This window comes from Neodiprion lecontei, chromosome 3 (assembly GCF_021901455.1).
Source record: "Neodiprion lecontei isolate iyNeoLeco1 chromosome 3, iyNeoLeco1.1, whole genome shotgun sequence".
NCBI classification, from domain to species: Eukaryota; Metazoa; Arthropoda; class Insecta; order Hymenoptera; family Diprionidae; genus Neodiprion; species Neodiprion lecontei.
Window position 1 is genome coordinate 33,041,646 of NC_060262.1, and position 24,575 is coordinate 33,066,220.

The 24,575-nt window shown below is 36.3% G+C and overlaps 6 protein-coding genes across 12 annotated transcripts; 4 read left to right on the plus strand and 2 right to left on the minus strand.

The window, feature by feature from the left end:
* Positions 1-995: 995 nt before the first annotated feature.
* On the plus strand, positions 996-3,556 carry LOC107226524 (dual specificity protein phosphatase CDC14A-like). The gene is made up of 9 exons (XM_046734335.1): positions 996-1,050; positions 1,166-1,322; positions 1,420-1,667; positions 1,913-2,174; positions 2,260-2,389; positions 2,471-2,649; positions 2,843-2,982; positions 3,182-3,295; positions 3,543-3,556. The coding sequence occupies exons 1-9, from the start codon at positions 996-998 to the stop codon at positions 3,554-3,556; spliced, it is 1,299 nt and encodes a 432-aa protein (XP_046590291.1).
* A 1,866-nt stretch (positions 3,557-5,422) lies between these two features.
* On the plus strand, positions 5,423-7,214 carry LOC107226550 (LDLR chaperone boca). The gene is made up of 5 exons (XM_015667401.2): positions 5,423-5,823; positions 6,020-6,094; positions 6,181-6,341; positions 6,516-6,660; positions 6,771-7,214. Exons 1-5 carry the CDS (start codon positions 5,662-5,664, stop codon positions 6,879-6,881), a joined length of 654 nt encoding a protein of 217 aa, XP_015522887.1. The 5' UTR covers positions 5,423-5,661; the 3' UTR covers positions 6,882-7,214.
* A 2,033-nt stretch (positions 7,215-9,247) lies between these two features.
* Positions 9,248-10,584, minus strand: LOC107226667 (mitotic-spindle organizing protein 1-like). Its single transcript, XM_015667560.2, has 2 exons — positions 10,401-10,584; positions 9,248-9,726 (listed from the first exon to the last, which is right to left on the minus strand). Exons 1-2 carry the CDS (start codon positions 10,442-10,444, stop codon positions 9,459-9,461), a joined length of 312 nt encoding a protein of 103 aa, XP_015523046.1. The 5' UTR covers positions 10,445-10,584; the 3' UTR covers positions 9,248-9,458.
* Positions 10,582-12,951, plus strand: LOC107226653 (V-type proton ATPase subunit F 1). 2 transcript variants are annotated; one of them, XM_015667541.2, is made up of 6 exons: positions 10,582-10,796; positions 11,147-11,181; positions 11,259-11,340; positions 11,881-11,963; positions 12,532-12,654; positions 12,855-12,951. In XM_015667541.2, the coding sequence occupies exons 1-6, from the start codon at positions 10,736-10,738 to the stop codon at positions 12,882-12,884; spliced, it is 414 nt and encodes a 137-aa protein (XP_015523027.1). In that variant the 5' UTR covers positions 10,582-10,735; the 3' UTR covers positions 12,885-12,951. The 2 variants fall into 2 exon arrangements, with proteins under 2 accessions (XP_015523027.1, XP_015523036.1); XM_015667550.2 differs by lacking the exon at positions 10,582-10,796 and having other exon boundaries at positions 11,014-11,181.
* A 1,696-nt stretch (positions 12,952-14,647) lies between these two features.
* LOC107226694 (Y+L amino acid transporter 2) lies at positions 14,648-19,637 on the minus strand. Of its 4 annotated transcripts, none has more exons than XM_046735498.1 (12): positions 19,490-19,637; positions 19,008-19,183; positions 17,404-17,583; positions 17,035-17,257; positions 16,725-16,840; positions 16,517-16,642; positions 16,185-16,329; positions 15,970-16,093; positions 15,596-15,796; positions 15,224-15,373; positions 14,931-15,108; positions 14,648-14,760 (listed from the first exon to the last, which is right to left on the minus strand). In XM_046735498.1, the coding sequence occupies exons 3-12, from the start codon at positions 17,576-17,578 to the stop codon at positions 14,699-14,701; spliced, it is 1,500 nt and encodes a 499-aa protein (XP_046591454.1). In that variant the 5' UTR covers positions 17,579-17,583; positions 19,008-19,183; positions 19,490-19,637; the 3' UTR covers positions 14,648-14,698. The 4 variants fall into 4 exon arrangements, with proteins under 4 accessions (XP_046591454.1, XP_046591452.1, XP_015523081.1 ...); XM_046735496.1 differs by having other exon boundaries at positions 18,983-19,183; XM_015667595.2 differs by having other exon boundaries at positions 18,987-19,183; positions 19,490-19,636.
* Positions 17,134-24,508, plus strand: LOC107226686. Of its 3 annotated transcripts, none has more exons than XM_046735494.1 (7): positions 17,134-17,268; positions 20,175-20,395; positions 20,960-21,184; positions 21,397-21,611; positions 21,858-22,183; positions 22,300-23,769; positions 24,081-24,508. In XM_046735494.1, the coding sequence occupies exons 2-7, from the start codon at positions 20,255-20,257 to the stop codon at positions 24,281-24,283; spliced, it is 2,580 nt and encodes an 859-aa protein (XP_046591450.1). In that variant the 5' UTR covers positions 17,134-17,268; positions 20,175-20,254; the 3' UTR covers positions 24,284-24,508. The 3 variants fall into 3 exon arrangements, with proteins under 3 accessions (XP_046591450.1, XP_015523068.2, XP_046591451.1); XM_015667582.2 differs by lacking the exon at positions 17,134-17,268 and adding an exon at positions 19,703-19,873; XM_046735495.1 differs by lacking the exon at positions 17,134-17,268 and adding an exon at positions 19,703-19,873 and having other exon boundaries at positions 22,303-23,769.
* The last annotated feature ends 67 nt before the right edge of the window (positions 24,509-24,575 follow it).

The window sequence follows — 24,575 nt, forward strand, 5'->3', positions numbered from 1 at the left end:
AGTCAAATATATGATTATCTACTGTCAATAATTAACGAATTTTTCAATGTGATCCATCTACGAACATCCCTTCCCTCGCGAATTTTATCACTTTGAACTTCGGATTATTCTAGTAACCCAAACCTAATTTTTCAAGCTTTGATGAAATCTTACATCTGACCTTGCTTGGCTGGTATTCTCAACAAATTTAAGTTCTATAATATTTCGAACTACTGCCAAACAATTATCTATTATTGAAATTTTAATCATCCAAGAACGATTGTAATTCTTGATTGACCGACCATCGTTTGGTGATTACTGAAGTTATCTGCAAACGATTCAGCAAAATCGCAAAATAAAATTAATCGCATAAAAATTGAAGGAACAGAAAAATGAGATAATCTCACGTCGGTGAATCAAAAATGAAGTCACTGGTTTGGCACGCAAAATCATAGTATTTTCACATTGTATGTATTTAATGTCCAAGACAATGAAACTTATTTTTATAACGTGATCGTTAAGATTTCTGTAATTATAACCCACAAAATTCAAAACAATTATTGTTCCGCCAATTCTAATGTATTTAATTTTGGTCAATTTGTTCTTGCCGTCGAGCTGATTAAATGACTAAAAATTCTAAGCGGCACAAATCCTACAAAATTCATCATTTTGACAAATATGCTATCCAACTGATCGCTGAATTTTGTGATAATCGAAGTGAGTTTAGACTGGAGGTAAGGACAAATGTAACATTATCTAGTGCACTGCCACTATGGTATAACCATTTTCTAATGTGCTCACTCCTTATCCTACAATGCTCGCGGAATTAAAATCCAGTAGCGGCTTATAGTAATTTTTCATGAGTTATTTGCTTCAGAATGAAATTGCACGCACGCAACCACCTTAAGCGTTGATAGCCTTTAACTCAACACAAAAGCTATCTGGTCGATTGAATGAGTGTATTTAGGCCCGTAGTGCACGCTGCAATACGTATCTTCAACTTCTTCCAAAAAGTAATGACACCCACCCACGGATTCAACGACGTGGCGAGTTCGACATCGAAGATGGGGGGTGAGCTGCTATCAAATTAGCGAATACAATATCCCCGCTACCGTATAATTGAGACCACCTGATTTGAAAGGACGAAGCATCGTTTACAGCCAACCCGAGGTAACGTACGTTGCAGAGTACATAAAAAACAAGCTCTACTTCGCAACCTTGGCGGCAGGTCGAAGAGAGGCAAGGAGTACATCGGATATTCACTTCTTCAGTACCGACAATGAGCTGGTATATAACAACTTTTATAACGACTTTGGTCCCTTGAATTTGGCCTGCTTGTACAAGTAAGCAACAGCCTCATATATCTTGTAGTACATATTCGTTTTGAATCTTTATTATTCAATCGATCATCCCTGGAAACAAGAAACACGCCCTTCACAGATACTGTTGCACGGTTAATGAGAAATTGACAAGTCCCGCCAACTGGAAAAAGCAGATTGTCCACTACACATCGCAGAATCAACAGAAAAGAGCAAATGCTGCATTCTTGATAGCTTGTTACGCCATTCTCTACTTGAAGAAGTCACCCAAAGAGGCTTACAAACCTCTGATTGCAGCCAACGGACACCCGCTGAGACCTTTTCAAGATGCTTCGATGGGAGTCTCCATTTATAACATTAAACTGCTAGGTAACATTCTCGACATCCTAAACACGAGTTGTGTTGTATAGTGTCGTTTATGAGTAGGTTTCATCAACAATAGTCAATTGGTCAACGCACTGCAGCAATCCTCTCTCGTAACTCTATTCGCTAAAGATCGAAGCGAAGCTTGTTCTTCAGCTACAGTGTTACAGCCTCGTTCTTGGAAATATCTGCTCTACGCGCCCACAATCTTGATAATACGATTGAAACAGAACACCCTTGAATTTACGCAGACTGTCTAAATGCCATCCACAAAGCGACAGCGTTCGGTTTCTTTAATTTCGATGACTTTGATCTTGCCGAATATGAGAAATACGAGCAGATGCGGAACGGCGATCTGAATTGGATGGTTCCGCAAAAGTTCTTGGCATTTGTTGGCCCCAGTACGGAGCTTGGATCGGTGTATCATCCTCCCGAGCGATATCTTGAGTACTTCCAGAAAAATAACGTCATAGCTGTTGTTAGACTGAACAAGAAATCTTACGAGGCATCCAGGTATCGCGAACGGGCGTAATTTTAAAGCTGAACCGTGTGATAAAAAGCTTTACGTGCCGATGAGACGAATGCATTGTAACTGCAGGTTCACCAGAGCAGGAATCACACATTACGACATGTTCATGCCTGACGGTAGCGTGCCCCCCAAAAGAGTACTGGACTACTTTTTGCGATTGGCTGAGACGACCGTTGGACCAATCGCTGTGCATTGTAAAGTACGCAAAATAAGTTTTTGAAAGAAATTATTTTGAGAATGGTTCAACCTAACTGAATACTGTATAACTACTTATACGCAGGCGGGCTTAGGTAGAACAGGATCGCTGATCGCAGCCTACTTAGTCAAACATTATAGAATGTCAGCGAAAGAAGCCATCGCCTGGATGAGAATATGTCGTCCTGGTTCCGTTATCGGACATCAGCAAGCATGGCTGGAGGATATGGAAAGCATGCTTTGGCGGGAAGGACAACAGTATAGGTATCAGCGGTTGCATAGATATCTTATATAGGTACTGTATGCAGTTTACACGCAGGGTACAAAAGGTGTACAATATTTCGGAGTTTAAAAACATGTGTAACAAAAATCTTATCCTACGGTCATTGTCTCATTGTCACGCAATTCACAACTCGTTGTTAACCGTAATGGATGTGTATTCTTGATCGTACAACAGGTTGAAATACCACGGTGACGGAGACATGATATTACATCACAAGAGAGGAATTTACTCAATGGCTAAAAAAGTGGAGAAGCAGCTTGACCGGGCTCATGGTACTAACCGTTTTGACGCCACGCATTTCAACAAACTTTTAGGCAAGTCGTTGTCGTCACATTTGTCTAACATGTGTCCTGCACTATTGATATGCACCAACCGATCCCTGGGGACCGTCCAAGTTTTTAGATTAGCACGATTAGTAAATCAGCATATCTGTTGCGGAAATACATTGCTTGAAGGATCTGCAAATTTCGCTGTCAAATCTTAACAGCTGTCTGAACAATTACCATATTTCAGTGGAAAACAACTCAGGCAACACAACAGACCTGGAACTACCAGTCATAGCGGAACAGCGAAGACACAACGTAGCTTTGACCAGAACGAGTAAACCAGGCTTAGCTAGTATTCTAGGTATGAAAGCATTTCGGAGGAGGTGCATGAACTGTGGGAGGAACAAATCAGAAAAGCATTACGGATACCCTAAGACGTTAATTCTTCTCTGTGTGACAACACTATAAGTGTTTTTATATCTTATACCCTCTTCTGCTTAAATTAAAACTGCCACCTCACAGGCCTTGCTCGATTCAAAGCGACGCATCACAAATTTCAAATTTCAAAGTCTTAGTAAGGCTAACTTAATTAAATCTTCTCTGTGTAGATGAGGTCAATTAATGTAAAACAGAAGCGGGTTGTTCTTTAAATGGTGAAAACCGACAGGTATTAAGTTACTTGCTCACAAAAACTAATGCATTGGAAAAATATTAAATCAGACTTGTATATTTCGGACGTAAATTCCTAACCTAATTTCAACAGATTGAAATTATTTGGATTGTGGAATTGCCTTACGAAGAAAACCACAGCTTTTGCTGATTTGTATTCTTGAGATTTAGATTAGATTCTGATAAAAGCTTCCCTCTACAGATCTTGAGTAACTAAATTCTCGTGCTGTGTTCTATACAGTACATAAATACTCTATTCAAAGAGGCATGATTCATTGCTTCGCCATTAAGTCATTCAACTATAATTTTATTAGGTAAATTATGTACGGTTGGAGGTAGCACGCCCTTCAACTCCGACAAAAACTCGCAAATAGGACGAAAAGGAGCTTCAAATGCAGTGAATTACAAGTCAAAAAACAACGACAACCTCCACTGCCTGACACAAGGAGACCGACTGAATGAGATAAAAATCAATCGTAACAAACTCTCAGTTAACTCTTTGCTATTCTCAAGGAACAACGTCGCTCCGCCAACGCAGTCTAACCCCGCAAAGAGATTACAACGAAGGAAGTGAAACTATCGCATGTTCAACGAGTTTTAAGGCTGCCGAATGTTTGCTATGTAAAAAAATAATTCCGGTCTCGTCGATATACAGATATCTCCTTGGTACATTTAGTAAATAAATTCTTATAGCATAATTAGCCTCATTGAATAGCTGCTGAATATTCAACAACTATATGTAGTCAGAATATAAACTGCATACACACTAAGAACAAAAATTGTACCGAATCAACAAAATCATTTGAATTGAATATCTATTCAGTATAAATTATAGGTACTAATTTTTTATACAACGAAGTATCACTTGGGTTGACATCAATCTTAGCTTTGCCGTATCAACTGAAATTCACTTGCTCAAATACTTATACTGCGAGACAAGAAATGGTTCAGTTTAGTTAACAAACTGCTTTCCTCGTTTCAATAATTTCGTTTTATCGTAATCATAATACGAAAAAATATCGTCTCACAATTGTTCGATCGAAGGCATTTACCTCAAAAACAAAAGATTCAAATAATATTCCTACAAGAACTATGCCGTATCGATATTTAGTTTAATCTGTGCACAATTATTTCTTTTGAAACTGCAAATTCTAATGACACGACAGCACACGAATTGGGCGTGATTAGACAAGATGGCGATGCTTCAAAATTACGTTCAAGATTAACTTTCAGATAGCCATTTTTTTAGATGATTTGTTTCAGCTTCCAGAACCCGAAGAAATAGTGGAATTCGTAATTCGAGGTAAAAAAAAATGCTTGTCCAAATCTGGCTGCTTTGATATATATAAATCAATTTTGAACTATCACTTCAATAATTTTCATTTCCTTCAATGGAACTGTTACCAAAATTATTCCGACGATACATGGTGGAGGAGATAATAAACGAGTCAAAATCGATCAAAATAAATGAAAAAATAGGAAATTTTGACATGGCTGGTAGTTGTAGGAATGTATTGGACTATTTTTAAACAGTGATTTTACGATGATGGGCAGATCACAGGATTTTATCGAAAAAAAATAGTAACAATTGTGTGCAAATCTGACCGTGCATATCTATCGTTCGTAGTCAACGTGTCAGAGGAAACGGGGAAATATTTCCGTCGGTACAAGAACATGTGAGTTGATCATGCCGGTACTGCAAAATGCATACTTACCTGTTGTTCATACAGACGGCGGTATCTCGCTATTTAACTTTTCTGACGCATGGACTCCCGCAAGAGTTGCTGTATTATCATTGGCTGAGGGCTCTTCGGCTGCTTCAAGTCCGTGCGATAATCACCACTGATGGTGACGTAGCACTTGGCCGTGGTGTCAACCGACGTAGAAGATAACCTCAATCTTATGGTCACGATTAAATTTTGCAATTTACACCATTTACATTGTATATAGATATGAAAATTCTTTGCAATTGATCATTTTTTTCGCGAAGTCTGTTGTATAAGTGTACACAAGGTTTCTAAAACGTTGTATGCGTAGGTCTTATTGTGAATAACTAGCATGTCAAAAATGAAAAATATTTTTAAGTTTTTCTTACTAGTGTTACTTATTTGCATACCGAATGCAAATTGTTCAAAGCCTGAGGAAAAACCTAGTTGGGCTAAAAAGGACATTCGTGATTATACGGATGCAGATATGGAGAGGTTATTGGACCAGTGGGAGGTGAGTTTTCAGTCTTCGAATGATTTTGGCTGAATTTGTTTATGCAGCCACATTAGCAATCGTAGAAACTACCTGGTGGTTTCCACTCTATTCTAGAATCCGATTGGCTGCTGCGTATACTGCATAAAGTTAATCACATATAACCCATTTGTCTGAAATCATTTTTTCCATCACTGACTTATCTTTAAATTCACAGGAAGGTGATGACCCTTTAGAGCCAGATGAACTTCCAGAACACCTTCGCCCGAGCCCAAAAATTGACTTGGCAAAGGTTAAGTAGAGAATAAAAATAGCGATATGAAATCAATAATAATGAAATATAATTTCGATAATAATTTCACTTTCCTCATTTCACAGCTTGATATGACGAATGCAGATAATGTCATTAGAGCAACTAAAAAAGGCAAAGGTTTAATGATGTTCGTGGGATTGAAAAAAGAATATTCTCGTGATGAAACTGAATCTATAACGCAACGATGGCAGACTGGCCTTCATAATAATCATATTATTGCAGAAAGGTAATAACACTGGGAAAAATGATTGGTCAAGTCATTTTCATAGCATTGAAAGAAATAATTCTGCAACTGTTGCAACATTTTTTTTTTAACCCTTTAAATTGGCGTTACTCTCATATGGCATCAACACAAATTTCATATTACTGCAACCAGTCAATTCATCTAAATCTTTTCCAGATACATAATTGACGACAATAGAGCAATTTTCATGTTTCGCGACGGTGCCCAGGTCATTGATGCAAAAGGATTTCTCTTGGAGCAACCAGAATTGACAGAAATAACATTTGAGGGTCAAACTTTTAATGGAAAATATAATAAAGAGGTATAAAGAAAGGTCATTTTCCTTCTATTCAGGAAGATGATTTTTGCAAAAATAGAATAAAGGTAATGTACGAAAAATTTACACAAAATTGAGAGGTGCCTTTCTTTCAGAATATGGCCGAAGAAACAGCAGGTGAATCAAAGGTAAAAACCAAGAAAAAAATTTCGAAACCTACTACAGAAACAAAACGTGAAACAGCAAACAATAAAGATGAACTATGAGTCAAAATAGACGGTGGTGTGGGAAAAGATATCTGATTACCAATTTTTGCAATTATAGACTATCTTTGCAATTGTGTAAATTATTTCTAAATGATAATGAGTGAAATTGATTGTGGTAACTGAATTAATTCGTCATACATCGTACAAAAGCATAAATAGAAGAAGACATAAGTTAGAGATGGTTGATTGAATCTGAAATAACATCTAAACATGCTCACAAATGTGCTTTTTTTTTAGAGTTACTATTGTTTTTAAATTTCGAGTGTATATGTATGAATGATGCAATTGTAAGTTCTTTCTGGTGTACCTGCATTATATTTTGTACATTTCGTTTTCTACTGTGCCCTTATTTACCTTCTATAGTTGTTTAATATGCGTATTATTGTGAGAAACTGTGCAAGAATGTGAAGAACTTCTATAAAATCTGGTAGCACCTCTCAGAAATACAATCAGATAAGGATCAGAACTCCTAAGACAATGATTTCTATGATGACAAGGAATATAGAAACAAATGTAAAGTTTAAATTGTGTCCTTAATCGGAAACTTCCATTATGTGGGAATCCTTTAACAATGATGCCATTTCGTTACGATGGGAAGACCATATTCATATAATCATACATACATAGTATTAAAGTTCGAAACCAAGTTTTGAATTTTCGGCTGTTCAGAAAGTGACGTCACCCGAAATTTTTTCTCCCCTGACGTCATCGATCTATAGTAATCGTCGACGACGAAAATCAGCTAACTGAATTCCTCAGTCCGGAAACAACCGCGCAGTAGAGAGGACGTGAGAGAATCGCGCTCCGCATATTTCGAGTACCGGGTTCTCTACCTCCTGGATCCTGCGCTTCGGATCCGCTTCCTGATGCAACTCGAATTCAAGGACGAGCGCTCGGTGGTTCCTGCGCTCCAGGTCCTCCACCTGGTGGATCTCGACCTCCAGGAGAAGCGCTCCGTAGTTTTGGCTGTACAGGTACTTGACCTGGTGACTTTCGACCTTCAGGATTAATTTTCAGTAAATTTGGCTGTCCAGGTCCTCCACCGGGTGGATCTCGACCTCCAGGGCAAGCGCTTCGTGGTTCCTGCGCTCCAGGTCCGCTACCTGGTGAAAATCGACTTCCAGGACACAGGCTCCGTAGTTCTGGCTGTCCAGGTTCTTGACCTGGTGACTTTCGACCTTCAGGACTAATTTTCCGTAAATTTGGCTGTCCAGGTCCTCCACCTGGTGGATCTCGACCTCCAGGACAAGCACTCCGTAGTTTCTGAGCTCCAGGTCTGCTACCTGGTGAAACTCGACTTCCAGGACAAGTGCTCCATAGTTTCTGCGCTCCAGGTCTGCTACCTGGTGAAACTCGACATCCAGGACAAGCGCTCCGTAGTTCTGACTGTCCAGGTCCTTTACCTTGTGGATTTCGACCTCCAGCTCCGTAGCTCTGGCTGTCCAGGTTCTTGACCTGGTGACTTGACCAAGCGCTCCGTAGTTTCTGCGCTCAAGGTCTGCTACCTGGTGAAACTCGACTTCCAGGACAAGTGCTCCGTAGTTTCTGCGCTCCAGGTCTGCTACCTGGTGAAACTCGACTTCCAGGACAAGTGCTCCGTAGTTTCTGCGCTCCAGGTCTGCTACCTGGTGAAACTCGACTTCCAGGACAAGTGCTCTGTAGTTTCTGCGCTCCAGGTCTGCTACCTGGTGAAACTCGACTTCCAGGATAAGCGCACCGTAGTTTCTGCGCTCCAGGTCTGCTACCTGGTGAAACTCAACTTCCAGGATAAGCGCACCGTAGTTTCTGCGCTCCAGGTCTGCTACTTGGTGAAACTCGACATCCAGGACAAGCACTCCGTAGTTCTGACTGTCCAGGTCCTTTACCTTGTGGATTTCGACCTCCAGGACTAGAGCTTCGTAGTTACTGCACTCGAGGTCCGCTACTTGATGAAACTCGACTTCACGGACTAGCAGACTAACATTTATTACCCATTGAACAATCCTCAAGCAGCGGGGGCGTGAGGTATCTGGTAAATCTCATATCATCTGGTAAAACATTGACAACGAGTAAGCAAGTGCAGGGAGTGCACGAGCACAAAAACCAGTTGCACTAGGTATCCGACCCCGAACGAGCTTTAGCGAGCGAGGGTTTTAAGGCTAGTTCCATATTAAATTTAATTCTCGGTAAAATAAGTTTTCAGTATTTGCAAATAAAGAAGATAGCTATATTCTATGGTCCGTCAATTCTGCCAAGGATGATGTAACTGCAAATGTACGTGCAGAACATCAACAGCAAGATCACAAAGACCCTGACCTTCTATTGGTCAAACTTCAATAACTGATGCATATTATACTTATATATATGTATACAACAATTGGACTGTGTTCAGATCATATAAGTTTATTCAAGATGAGGTATGTGAATACCATCTTATATTAGTATTCAGTTTATGTAACCTGTCAATTGATGAAGGCCAGTATTTATTTAGTACAAAAACAGTAGTCATCAGATCTAATTACATGATTATGAAACTACAAAAAACGTGAATTAATTCCGCGTAGACTCACTATGTGATTAGATTTATGAAGCTTAAAACTACTTATTTAAACTTGCTTTGCTGGGAGCAGAACCAGACTGTGTACTATTCAAGACTTTAACTTCCCTCTGTAATTCTTTCACCACAGTTGCCAGTGCCTGTGGGTTGACGCCATTCTCACAGAGTCTCACGCAAATGCTGAGCGTAGATGGGTCAAGGTTCGTGTTCAATAGTTTGGATATTTGATGAAGTGTCTGGAATGTCTTGCGAGCTGCATTCACCTGATGATTCACAGGTTCCGGCATGCTGGTTCGACTTTCTTGTTTACTGAAAACAATGTTTATTGCCATTAGTCTGGGTTGCTTGGATCTAATGTGTACACAAAAATGTGCAAGACGTAATTAAGGAGATGAGGCATTAATTGACCAAAATTAACATTATTATGTAGAACAACCAACCACGCAAAACAGTGTGTACAGCAGAAATTTATCGCACAAAGCATTTGGTTTTAAATTGATCAATTAAGGCTGACAATATCTGCTAATTTATATCTGCCTGTTGCCTTAATTCGTGATCATGACTCGTCGGACGTAAGAAACTTTTACACGTGTTTAGTTCTATTAGGAAATTGGAAAGAGTATGCAGAGTATTATACCTAATTTGTGTGATAACAAAGTGAACTGAAACCTAAAGAGCTATGTTGGGTTACAAAATAAAAAAAACTTGTCTGAATTTGTGATGGATATAATTTCCTATTACTGGAGGAATCATTCACAGAAAGTGTAAGTCATGTAACGAATATCTATTGAGTGTACGACTAAAACTAGAAGAATGCTACGGAAAATTACAAAACTGCATTATTGAGAGGAAGTTAAATATTTTGTAAACAAGAAGTTGAGACATGTCTGTGCGAAAAATATGAGGAGTTACACAGTGGGAAAGATTAAGATGTTGCGAGAATATTATTTTCCTCCGCAATTGAGAAGGAATGCGATACTCACCAAGCTCTATTTAGCGTTGTTAAAAATGTAAATGAAATATACATGTAGTAGAGCAAGGAGACTCGGCCTCTCAACAACAGAGTCTAAGCACGCATGGTACATACATAGAAACTAATTGTTTTATTTAGTCTGATCATTAGCGAAATGGTTATCGCCTACGCGTTACATGAACGAAGAAGAAACATCCAACAACCAACAAAACTCACTCTCCGGGGTTAGACAGCTTCGGGCATCCGGCCAGTTAGCATCGACGCGAAATATTTTTACCTTTCGGCAAGAAATTTTGAATCCAACAGAACTTCGGGTACCTCACTGTTTCGGATAAACTCACGGACATGGCGAAAGTGAAGGAAGCAATGCATCGGTTACAGGAAAACACGGGTGCAGGACTAGACAGTAAGATTTCGTGCCTTCGACATTTTCAATTATTCATAAATTTTTGTCACACGGTTGGAAATAAATTCAATATGACATTTCTCATCTCTGTAAAAAATGTACTATGCGATTCTTCTGAATTTTGAATCATTTATTGCTGAATTGAGAAATGCTCAGCGTACTCCCCGCTAGATTCGCCCCTGGCGATTATTACGAGAATAAACGCAGCCCCGAATAGGTGGGCGTGACGTTCGGTCAGTCAGCTGACTCGCGTGTGAAGACTTTTGGGATCGTCTACGAATTTTTCTTCGCTACTGAAGCTCCGTTTTTTAACGACAAAAACTAACTCAACATGTCTCTTCATTCCGCAGGAAAAGGCAAGCTCCTCGCCGTAATTGGAGATGAGGTAATTATTCTATCGGTATTTCACTCAGACTCTTCTATCATCAGGCTGTAAAAAATTCGAGTTTTTTTCTTACACAGGACACTTGCGTTGGATTTCTTTTGGGAGGTGTTGGAGAGATCAACAAAAATCGCCAGCCCAACTTTATGGTCGTTGACAAGAGTATGTAAAGAGCTTAACCACATCTGTTGTCATTAACACCCAATTGCTTGCCACTTCTCTTTTTTTCACAAGTCCCATCTAATTGACGTTACTTTGCGCTCAGTTCTTACCTAAACAAACGGGTGAGCATATTTTCGCCTATACCTAACCTGGAGCTTAATTACATGCCTCACAAATATACATCGAGTTGCAAAAACTTTTACATAAATTAAAAAAACTGGATTGTAAAATTATTCAATCAGCAGTATAGAAAATATTGCATTTTAGTGCATCGCTACAACAATCTGAATTTACCTTCAGTAAATTTCAAAATGTTGAAGTAAATAATTGTAGATTTTACATTTCCTTATGTAAAATACAAATATTTTGTAACACCGCCATATGTACAGATATTGGTTGTTCAATCCATAATCTTTCTGTAAAACTCACTCCATAAAATTAATTTTGCACTTTCGATGATTCCTTCATGCTGAAGTTTGATTTAGATATAATGGATTCTAAGTAATACTGTCTATCATGTATACTTATCTGTGATTTCAGACACGGCTGTTGGAGAAATTGAGGATACGTTCAAGCGCTTCATCAAACGGGACGACATCGATATCATTCTTATCAACCAAAATGTAACATATATTTAGATTACATAAAATTCACAAATTTTTAATCGGTTTACTTGTGCAATCACTGATGTGACATAATTATAAAATCAAAAATCAGTCCGACAGTTTTTTCTTCTTTGCATCTCAAAGAACGTAGGAAGCAGCTCACAAGCATTTGAATTTCAAGAACTTTTACTACTCTTCGCAGAAATTGAAATATCAGTCACTGTATAATTTCATTACAAATAGTTTGGTAAAGAACATTCTTTTGTTACAGCCAAAAATTGCAAGATATCATGTTGCAATTTGTTTTGATTGAGAATGACTTATGTTTGATCCAGATACATTTTATACCTTATTGTTTAATTAATTAATCAGATTGATTATAAGATTTATCCTTACAATTTATCATGATTAACTCTAAATAATGTCAGAAATAGGTACTTCTAGAACATTGATATTAATCAGAGGAATTTCTTCATGAGACAATGATGTTATTTACAGTTACAGTTGTACTATTATGGATTTGATATTTGTCTCTCCTCAAAATATATTTTTTCCAGGGCTAAACAATACTGCTAAATTTTTTCAGGTGGCTGAGATGATCCGACATGTGATTGACAGCCATACACAACCCGTGCCATCAGTTTTAGAGATCCCTAGTAAGGATCACCCATATGATGCAAGCAAAGATTCAATTCTGCGACGTGCCAGAGTAAGTACATTTTTCACAAGCGCAGATTTATCGCATTTTTTTCTAATTTTAATGAGTAGGCTCTACCCACAAAATACTTTTTGAATCTCTGTATAAATTCGTACTGTAACCCTTAAGAATCAGATGTATCATTTATTATGTGAATACATTTCTTTCTGCCGGGTAACTGGTAATAAGATTTTTCACTTTCGTTATTTCAGGGTATGTTCAACCCGGAGGATATCCATTAATGTACATAACTCTCACTCATATTGGATCACCAATATTAACTGTGTATAATAAAAGTATTATCAATTACATATTATTTATTAGTTTATTTATTACTTTATTGGCACTGTTGAAATCTGTCAACTCCATTGCAACTGTACGCAGCACTCGTAGAATACAATCCTTTACATTCCATTTCCTTGCATAGGAAATTTTGTCACTGTCAATTTGATACTCAACGTTTCAATTGCAATTTGTAAATACACGTTATATTCTACTTAAAAAAAAAATGTATTATTCGGTGGCTAGAGTTCACGGAAATATTTCTGTCAAATCTTTTGCGATTATCAGCATATGTTATCTACTTTTCTTTCTTCTTCAAATTTATCAATAAAAATTGTTGGTATTGGGGACGGATTTCATTTCTTATAACACCGTTCAAATACTTTGCATAAGTAATACAGATATTTGACGTCATTGTTAAGATGTGGCCGCAATAATTGGACTTTTGGTAAACAAATAGCGATTTTTAAGTTTATTGTAAATATTTGATACAAACCACTTCAAACATGAATGTTTCTGCATTACAAGTAAAAATACTAGCAGATACTAAAATTAACCATGTATTTCCGTATCCAAAAGACTAGATTTTTCGAAAACGAAACAATGACAGCAATAATGCGATATCTAAATTAATACGAACATAGTTCAGTAAATTAATAATTTTTTTTCTTGTATAGAAGTATATAAAATTTATGCTAGAAATATATAAAATTTTTGGTATAATTTTAGTTAATTAATACTATGCCAGAAGTTCAACTCCTCTGAGATTCAAGATACAGAGTTGCTATTTTTATCCTATAAACGAAACTCAACATTTGCATTTTATCTCACTGTGAGAAATAATTTTTTTTATCTTGGCTCATAGACTTCGATGAAAAAATTTCATTTGTGTAAGTTTAATCGTACAATGTGTGAAACCTCTTATTCATTTTACATTATTGATTACTTATTTGGCTCCTGCAGCAAAACTTGAGCCTAAGCAAACTATGCGCACAGGGAAACAGATTTAATTTAATATACGCAGGAGAGATTATAATAACAATGTTCATAAACAGTGGTAAACGTTTTTAGATTCTATGCATTCTAGTACTCAAGTTGCTAATAGATTTTTCACGCAGATAGCAAAATGAAAAATAAATTTTCATAGCTTAGATATTTCTTGAATATTCTTCACGAAATATGCCTCACATGATATAATTTTACATGATCAACATGAAAATATATATACGTCTCTCTTCATCGTATATATGATAATCACAGATACACTAACAATATTTGTATATGCTGGTTATATTTCATATATGCGACGGTAGATAAATTTTGTAAACATTACTAACTGCAGAATGACTTAACAGCAAAGAACTTCTACAGTAATGTAACAAACACATCAGATGAATTTTCTTATATCGATATTAAATGATTTGACTAAACGCGAATAACAGGGCAAACAGCAAACAAATTTGAAAACGTTTCAAACGGTTATTCATTTGACTTGTTTTAAAATTAACTACCATATTCAAATTGAGAACCTCCGTCATTCCCTAGTTGTGTTCAATTTACAATTAAATTATCTCAAAAGAGCATACAATCACTAACTCTTGATTAAAAATCATAATGAATGTGATATAAATACACGAGTTTCAAATAATCCAACAGTAATGGTGATAATCAGAAGAAGATGATGCCTTACCTAATTCTTCACAAGCATTGCTGTAGCTTTTTAAGTAATTATGCACGCACCAAATACTGTTTTGAATTGCAAACACTTCAGTAATTACTGATCTCTTTCTTCCCTCGCAGCTACAAACAGTTTTTGTATTGTGCAGGTGATGCGATCTACAACAGAAGCACAATTAAGTAACAAAAAAACCAATTTAGGACAAGATCCTAAATAGGTTGTCAACTTTCAATATGTAGCCCATGACGTACCCATTTTCATGAAAGTATTGTGTCAATCAGATTTGTATTTTGAAGTGAGAAGTTGGTCGCACAAATTTCACACTTACTGTACTGACGTTGAAATGACTTTGGTTTATTCTTCCACACAATTCCGACGTAATAAGCAGGGATTCCAGACAGGGTAATTAGAGTGCCTATACCTACTTCAAATGGTGCCTGATAGCAAGATACCACAATGAGGAAAATACATATCATCACAAACGTAATAGGTACCCACAATGAAACCTGTGGGAATATGGTATGTGATGACATATGTAAGAAATAAAATTCATATTGAGGTAGCCTAAATTAAAATAATTTTTAACCGATTGTAATTTTCAGATAGAAACTGTGAACATACCTTGATGGGCCTCTCCATGTTCGGTCTCTTATATCTCAGCCATAAAATACCAGCAATAGATAATGTAATGAAGAATGTCTCCACGATACTACAGTAAGTAATTAGCACAAATACATCACTGGTGCAAAGCATACATAGTGACAAAATACACTGGAAAAAAAAAAAACAATATACAGCGGACATGTACTAAACGCTGGATAGAATTACATACCTATATCTGATAAGAGACAGATACTCTTCTGAAATTCTTATTCTCAGATACAGTATGGGGAGAAGTTAAAAATTGTTAAGCTCTAATTTTTGTACAATGTTAGTAGCAGAAATACATCATGATTATTATACTTGGATATAAACAATGAATATATGACGTACCAAAAACACCAAGGCAGGGGTAGGAGTCAGCTTAGACACATTAATGTAGCTCAACATAGCTGGAAATTGCCCATTCCGAGCACCTACGAAGCACATCCGTGAAGAAGTCATGATATGGACGCTCAAGCCGCCAAAAGCTGAAATTGCTACCATCACAGGTATCGTCCACGACATGACTCCCAGTACTTGATCCCCAAACGTCTAGAATAGCGTCGGAAGTTGTGAGTGAATTGTACATTCCTACTTATTTGATCATACGCTAGCGTAGATTAATTTTTTATAACACACGAGGATTAACTGTCATGACTTCATCACAAATTTCAAGCAGTATTGATAATATGTAATTCTAAAAACGCAGTACGGTATAAACTTACCACAGCAATAGCATAAGAGGCGATCATCATATCTGGTGTTAACACTGCTAAATAAGCCACATTGGCGAGAACATAGATGAAAGTCACCAATGGCAGCGATATGTAGATAGCACGAGGTAAATTTCTGAAGATTAAGAAATTATTACGATCGATGCTGTTTAAACTTTGTGCATAAGTCTATCAACATATTTATCTACATCAACTACCAAACTTACACATATGGATTTTTGAGTTCTTCTGTCATAAAATTCAGATAGTTCCAGCCAGAATAAGAAAATATACCAGAGCAAAATGCAACTGCAATTTTTCCTGGATCAGTATTAGTTTCTTCGAATGGTGTTGTGAAATTTTCTGTATGCCCTGAAACACAAAGTACATAGTCATACTATGGAAGCTAATTAACCAAGACTAAATTACTTATAAACATGAATTTCCATCATAATTTCTAAAGGATACTCAATTTCATGCAAGATTTTAGATATGCAGAAATATTAAACCTAAATTCAATTTGGAGTAATATTGAATGATCTTAGTATTTAAAACGTACCAAGTCCTAACCAGGTCATTCCAGTGATAATAATTATAACTAATGCAGCGACCTTAGCAAACATGAACACATTCTGCATCATTGATGTCTCTTTAACATCGTAGCAATTGATAAAAGTCAGCAAGCCTGAAACACATGAGAAGCATGTTAAGATTTGGTATATTGGCCATCAAGTGAAATTGAATTAAAGTCGTTAAGCATCACCTACATATAGTGACAGCAGCTATGAGTCTCATACCATCATCAGGGATTTCACAATTCGGAAAAAATGGTTGGAGAACATACTGAGCAAAAGTGAGACTCATAATAGCGTTTGTTGTAGGACTGAAATATGGGAAGAGACGTGATTTTTTTTAAGCATTTAAAGTATGTATGTATGTATTCATGTGACCAAGTTATAACTGATTAATTTTTTGTTTGAAGTGCATTATTCTTCACAAGACTTCATGTTGGGCCTTAGTTAGATCTACATTGATTAGTTCAATCAATTAATAGCTCAACTCTGATTGATTACTTACACGAATATCAAATTTGCTGCCCACAAATACAAGAAAGATGGTAATGGTCCAAAGGCTTCGTGAATATAAGCATAATCACCACCGCTAACAGGTATGCTTGTACCCAATTCCGCATAGCACAACGCTCCAACCATAGAGAGCAAACCACAGAAGACCCATATGATGAGAGATAATCCAACACTACCTACTTCTTTGATTACGCCCTTCGGTGAAACAAAAATTCCTAAAAATAAGGTTAGTTAGAGAGTATATAAAAATCATAATAATTTTAAACACTTTTGAAATTACTAACAGATAGTTACTTATTACTATTCGGTAGGAATTTTGATCTTAAATTTTGTTAAAAAATATTGAATATTGAAAACTTACCTGATCCAAATATGATTCCTAAAATTATAGCAACTCCTTCCAGCAAGCCAAGCTGTTTTTTCATCTGTATTTTACTAGGCTCAAATTCTTGGCTACCAGGAAGAGCCTTTCCATCTTCGGTGGGTGACATTAGTTGCATTTCACTAGGTGACTCAAGTGTTACCTGTTTCACCATTTTGGCTGTTGAAATTTTAAACAGACACAATTTTTAGTCATTTCAATAACATAATTCGCGATTTTTACCATTGAAGTATACTTCTGGTATTCTTGTTAGTTAAAATTTAATATGTGTGAAAGTATAGTTTAGGCAATCTTGTTAATTTAGCTGTAATCACTTTAACTAGGGTTAATTACAAGAACGTCTAGTTTTCCAGTCCAGAATGTGATGAATTATGTTCTGACACTTTGTTCTTATTCGACAAAGAACAATTTTCTACCGCAAGACTTTTAGATATTATGATACTCGAGTATATTGCAAAGCTGATCTCTAATGCAACATGTGCATATTTTTATCACTTCACATACTGACGATTACCGGCATATTGGCTTTATGCCTGCATGAATTAGCAATCCATAGAATATCCTCAAGTTCTACAAATACTGCCAATTATAAGATAAAAAAGGGGAGCAACAAGGTGAGAGTTTCATACTCGATTAATACGGCTTTTTCTTGCTGGAGTTCAGTTCAGGCCATCCACTCATTTTTACTTCAGAAAAAGTCGTCAAGTGATCCAATTACAATTATAACACCGAATATATTGACCCTTCATATGAACACTAGGTCTTTTAGGGAACAGTTGTTTTAGGAATATCTATTTTTATTAACAATACTTTAAAACTTTGGCTTCTGTCCAATTTTGGATAATGTTGTTAACACTTTGTCAAGGAAACATGAATTTTTTCCGATTTCTTACAAGCCTAGAACACTTTAAATACGCGTACAGACTAAAAGTGTTAAAAACAAGTGTTCACGTGGAAGGTTAATAACCATTCTAATAAAATTGATTTTACATGAAACATCTACTATATAGGTACACAAAATTCAGAAAGTATTTGGACGTAGATACACTCTCTAGGTGCTTGAAATATATTTTTTGTTAACTACCTTGCTAGGCTCTTTCAAAATTGGCAAATTACATTATGCCAGCCACAGACAAAATTATTAACATTTTATTAACAACTCTAGTTTACAAAGTTTCCTTCATTTATAGCCATAATGATCCTTCAAGATTTTTCTCTCTATCATCAAATCTAAAACGTCACTTGTGTCATTGATTTACGAATAAAAATATAGTTGAATTATTTTCGAACAGTAATATTATAAAATCAAAATGAGAGCTAACTGTATTTCTCGCGGATTCAATTTACCTATAATTGAGAAACAACATTCACTCAAATTCATTATCTCATATGATCACTAAAAAGCTTCCATTAAAACATTTCAAGATTATAATAATTCATTTTCACTTGAGCCTTGGTAAAATAAAATAAATAAAGTTAAACCTCTTGTGGAGTTATTTCAGATACTTCAAATATTGACAAATTTTATTGATCTATATTCATTATCAGCAGTACATACTTACATATGTTCGTTGTAAACACACCTATTGTTTAACTCCGCTGGGTTACAGAGTGAGGAGCAGACTGAAGCAACCAGACTTTTACAGGTCGCTGAACGTTGACTAAATAAAAAAGTTAACTACTTGGTAGCGATGATGATTGAATGTGCTGACTGAAACTATACCTACTCCACTGATCCACCTCATCAACATTCTCTGTACTGAAATAAGAAGACAATAAAAATAATATTACATTACATTAAATTTGTATACGCGTGTGGGTAGATACATGTTACAGAATTTCATCGGCAAAAGATATTATACACACTGTACGCGAGTAGTTACATTACCCTCAGGTTGAAGTTTGAAAATTTTTTCGAACATGTGGGTACGTGCATGACGTAACAATGGCCAGTGATTAACCATGCTAACGACTGTCACCAAATTTGAAAAAAATACTTGTATGATATGTAAATTATGCTCAGCATGTTGATGGTTAATAACAGTAAGTACGTTTCTACAAGTACCTGGCAAAGTATCGAGCCAATTGCGACGTGTTTAAAAACTACCAAAAATTGTTGACCGGTACGCACGTGTATCGCAGGCTAGAGTTAATAACGTCGAACACAGGTGCTGTACTTTCCAAGTTATACCGCGTTGCGTTACTGCTACCACGAAGTGTTGAGCCAATCAGAAAAATTGACGGATTCACAGTTCAGCTCAGTTTCATGGTTGCGTTCGTTGCGTTTGCACAATTTCGAGCCGCGGCGCATCGTGTGACGTCATCTAAATGCTGCTTGTGTGTTGTGTTATGGAATAGTGCGTTACATACACATCCATACGTACTAAATAAAATCTTACTCCAATTTGGTTTTTAATGTACTTGTTAAGTGTTTACTAAACAATGGCGGGTTAGTATTTTTATAGCTTCGACCCAAAATATTTTCTCGCTTAAAAACGTACAGAGTTTCACAATTCATTATATCCCCTACTCTTGGCTTCGAAATAAAAATGATTTTCTATCCTAACCCCAATCTTCAATTCCGTAGAATAAATCCAATATATTTTCCAGCTCTTCACTTATCGTATAAATTTTTATTGTCACAAGATATTGCTGAAAAAATTCAGGCAAATTGTTGGATTGTTTATATTCAGGAAATCCATCTTGGTTACCATCCGCTGTTTTGTACTATCCCTTAATTGCTGTTGCAGGTCGACATAGATGAGTACATAATCCACGTTTTTGGTAAAAATGGTTTAACCCGAAGACACCAGCTGTTCTGTAAATAATAATGTCCCTGAATTCAGAAAGAGAAGCTTATGGTAATATGATCGAAGTGGGAATGGACCACAAAGAAAAGTTTCTCGAGTGTCAAAACTCGTCTGATTATTTATTGCTCTCAAACGACGAAAAAACCATAGAGGAGTCAATGGTAAGTTAACATAACTCACTGCTACAAAATGAAGAAAATATTCACGCTATTCTTTCAAGGAAATCCAACAACTGTTAAGTTATTAAGACAAGTCCAGAAATTTGAATGTAACTTTGAAATTTAACCTCTTTCGAAAGAATTGCTCAACTATCGTAAGGAATGTTCTCCTTTTTCAATAGTCTATTGTCAATTTTTTCAATGTTTCATGATTTGCAGATTCCATTCAGTTAAAAGACATAGGTGAAAGCTGACGTATTAATTCTCAATATCATAGAAAACTGATGTGACTCAGAATTTACGTAGAACTAAAAGTTTTCAGTAATCTTGTATTGACCGTAACTTTTAATGATCTGAAATAATCTGAATTGGAATGTAAAGTATTTTATGCATATAGTAACATAAGATTTGATCAAATGTCTGAAAACATGAAGTTTTAGTCAAAAGGATCTGGCATATTTAGCAAACATTAGATGTATCTTTGTGAAACCTTGAAAGCTAGGAATGTAGAATTTGCATAAAAGATAGATGCCCATTTACAAAATCTAACCTCATGTTTTCGACCAGATAGAAGAACACTTCGAAGTGGTGGAGCAAGTTAAAACTGAATTGGAGGAACCGCCAGTTTACTTTCAAGAACCTCTTGAAACTTGCGAAGAAGTGACTGTCGATTACAATGATTCCTCTGTCTCGGTTCCACTTTCGCCTCCGATGTCCCCCAGATCCCCGCATGCTCGTTTAAAAACGAATGAACAGTGGACTGCAGCAAACGACGAAGATAAATTGTCTATGGTGATTAAATCTTTACTTTTGTCATGCCCTTAGCAGAGCATATCTCTGAAGAATTATGTATAATCTTTGTCACTGAAATGTTGCAATCTTTTGGTTGTATCAGATATACTAATAATGCTAAACGACGTTGAACGTAAAATGATATGGTCTGGCTCTTATGAAATCTCAAGTACACATTATTAATTTTTGGTGTTGTGATTATCATTTCATAGCATCTGGATTGTGAAAACGACAAAAGGTATTACGTGGAAGAACGAGAAGAAGTACACGATGTTATGGATGAGGATGAGGAAACAATTGCAACATTTATAACAGCTGCTGGACAACAACTTGCTCTTTATGCTGTCGAAGACTCAGAAGATGTATTTGCGGTCGCTGTTTATGATGAGTCTGGAGAACCACCCACAAACTTTCAATTTTTAATGAAGTATAAAAAACTTTGATGATACTATAGCTCGCCTTCTAATTATCCATCAAATTAATGTCATATTTTGCGAATTTTTTACGAGTCAAAGAAAAGGTAACCAATAATGCCAATTTTGCTTGGGAAATTTCAAATTTGCTTTTGAATTCGTACGATGTATCGACTAAAAAGTGAGGAATTATTCCATTAAGTTAAAAATTTAGTACTACAATACTAGCATTCAATATTTTGCAACATCTTAAATTACAGATCCGATGTAGAAAGATTAATAGGAGAAGGTGCTGTGAGAACAGTGAAAAAGCCTAGTCAAATCAAAAGGCAGTTACTAACAACGCAGACGCCAGTATTCACACCCAGACAACAGCGAATTCAGCACACTTCAAGCAATGATGAATCTATGACTGAAGTGAAATTTCGTCAGCAAAAAGCCTTACAACGGGCTTGTAACAATAATGCAGTAATAAATGAGAACTGTCAAACAGTACTAGATTCGAATCGTCTCACAGAAAATTATTCTCCCAAGCAGCCACACAATGTTACTTATCTTATGATGAATGACACTCCAATGAGTGTTGGTAAGTGTGTTTGTGAAATATATTTCATATATTTAAATACAATATTTTTCTACTGTCTGCTGAATATATTCACGATTTGACATACTATAAAGATTCATTTATCTGTTTCTTATCAGTAGGCAAATCAGGAGGTAGCCAAGAGTCTCTTGAGAGTGAAATACTTGAACAGTCGACAGTGCAATATATTCTTTTAGAAGGTGATCAGTCGGATTCTGAATTGACATTCGACGAAATTCAAGCCACACTACAGGGTTTCAATTTATCGAAAAATGGCAACAAACCAGTTAAAAAGAAAATATTCGGTCGCAAAACTGTAGTGAATCAACGAAGTGAAATACAACATGTAGATAACACGAATGACATAATCAAATCTGAGACACAACCAATTTTTAATTCAATTGAAAATTGTTTGAACACATCAAATTATAATACTCCTTCCATAGAACCACAAATTGAAACTAGAGTTAGTGAAAACTTTGGAGCAGTGGACGAGGTTGATTCAAGTGCACCGCGCAGTGTAAAATCTGACACACCAAAACTGGGGCCAGATGTAAAGGAAAATCCAACTGATAAATTATCAGAAAACATCTCCACTGCATTTGTTGACCCCAAAATAAATTCAAATGGTATCGATGGCAATCAACAGTCAATGAGTACATTAGAACCAAACGTGCCTAAACAAAATATTGAAATTCAACCTAGAATAAAGAGGCCAAGAAAACAGCAACTTACCTCAGTCAACCGTGGTGACTCAGAGATAATTATTCAACCGGCTCTAATTGGGGCAGAAGAAGAAAATAATAATAAAAAGCGAGGCCGACGGAAAAAGAAACCTGCACCAGACCCTGATTATAACCCGCGACCTATTAGATTAAAGAAATCTAAAAAAGCAGCGAGGAATCCCAAAGTGGAAATAATCGAAATTGACATAGATGAAGAACACAGCTTGTCACAGGCAAAAAACGACGTTATTGAGATTACTATTGATGATGGGAAAGAAAAAGGTTCAAGCGATAAAGAAAATGAAATCATAATGGTCAGAGACTCTGATGATGAGTCTCACGATACTCAGGCGAAACCAATACCTCCCGCTATGCAGTGTGTACATTGCTCACGAAATTTCCGACAAAAAAGAGCACTTGATACACATTCCAGAGTTTGTCCAAAATTACGAACTAAACTAAACAAGGCAAATATAAGGACACTTGAGAAGTCTGACTCATTAAGTAAGGATGAATCAGGCGTTAAGCAAGTCGTTCATAAAGAGTATACGTGCAAAGTGTGCCAGGAGAAGTTCAATGCTGTAGTTGTATTAGCGAGGCACACACGCATGGAACACCCAAAGGCATATCGAAACAAGAGCAGTAAGGCTAGTGCAGAGGTGAAATCAGTTGAAAAACCCATTGACACAATAAAGGAAACTATCGATAAAAGAAGAGTGACCCGAGTGAGTCAGAAAAAGAAAATCCAAAGCTCAAACCAAACGTGGAGATCAAAGAAATTGAATTGCGATGATTGCGGACGATGGTTTCCGAGCACTGCAATACTCGCAGCACATTGTTTGCAACATGCTACAAAAAATTCTGGTGAGTTAGGCTTTTGGATGGTTTCTGTATAACAATAAAATAAACTATTTCGGACGAGTTTTTGTCCGCATGTACTACAAGCTTTTTTCTTAAACATACGGATAAATAACGTGGGAATATGAATGTAATTTTTTAAGATATTTCTACTGCGTGAAGTATTATCAGCAAGTAGACATCGCAATGTGGTATTTTATGACCATCGAAGTGAAACGTGATCGAAATATTAATTCATAGTGAATTTTTCCACAATTATCAACCAAGCTTGATATCATACCACCATAATGTTATCCATGATCTATTCAAATTTTCAGAAAAACAAATCCGCCGGTGCCACATCTGTAAAAAGCTGATCAAAACACGTTTGTTGTATATTCAGCACATGAAGACGCATATTAAATCCACGAGAAATACAAAACCCCCAGCAACGGTATTACAGAAAAAATTACGACAGCCGAGACAAGTTACAAGTAAATTGACACCCGTTAAAAAACGAGGCCGTCCTCGGAAATTTTGATTCAAATTTTAGTGGTACCAGCAACTTTACGCAAAGGAAGTGTTTTCATATAAGAGATACGTAACAACACTCCCCAAATGCTAAATTGCTAGTTACCTTGAATATCAATTTGATGCAATTAAATTCTACTTATGTACAAAATATATAGGCATAGTAATTTATGAATTCGAATTGTTTGATAACTAATAAAATAGTGGGACCTAGTTGCCCTGCAATATGTTGAAATTTTTATTCAGTATAATATTACCGCCTGAAATTTTGAATTTTTAAATATCTATTTGAATTCAGTTCA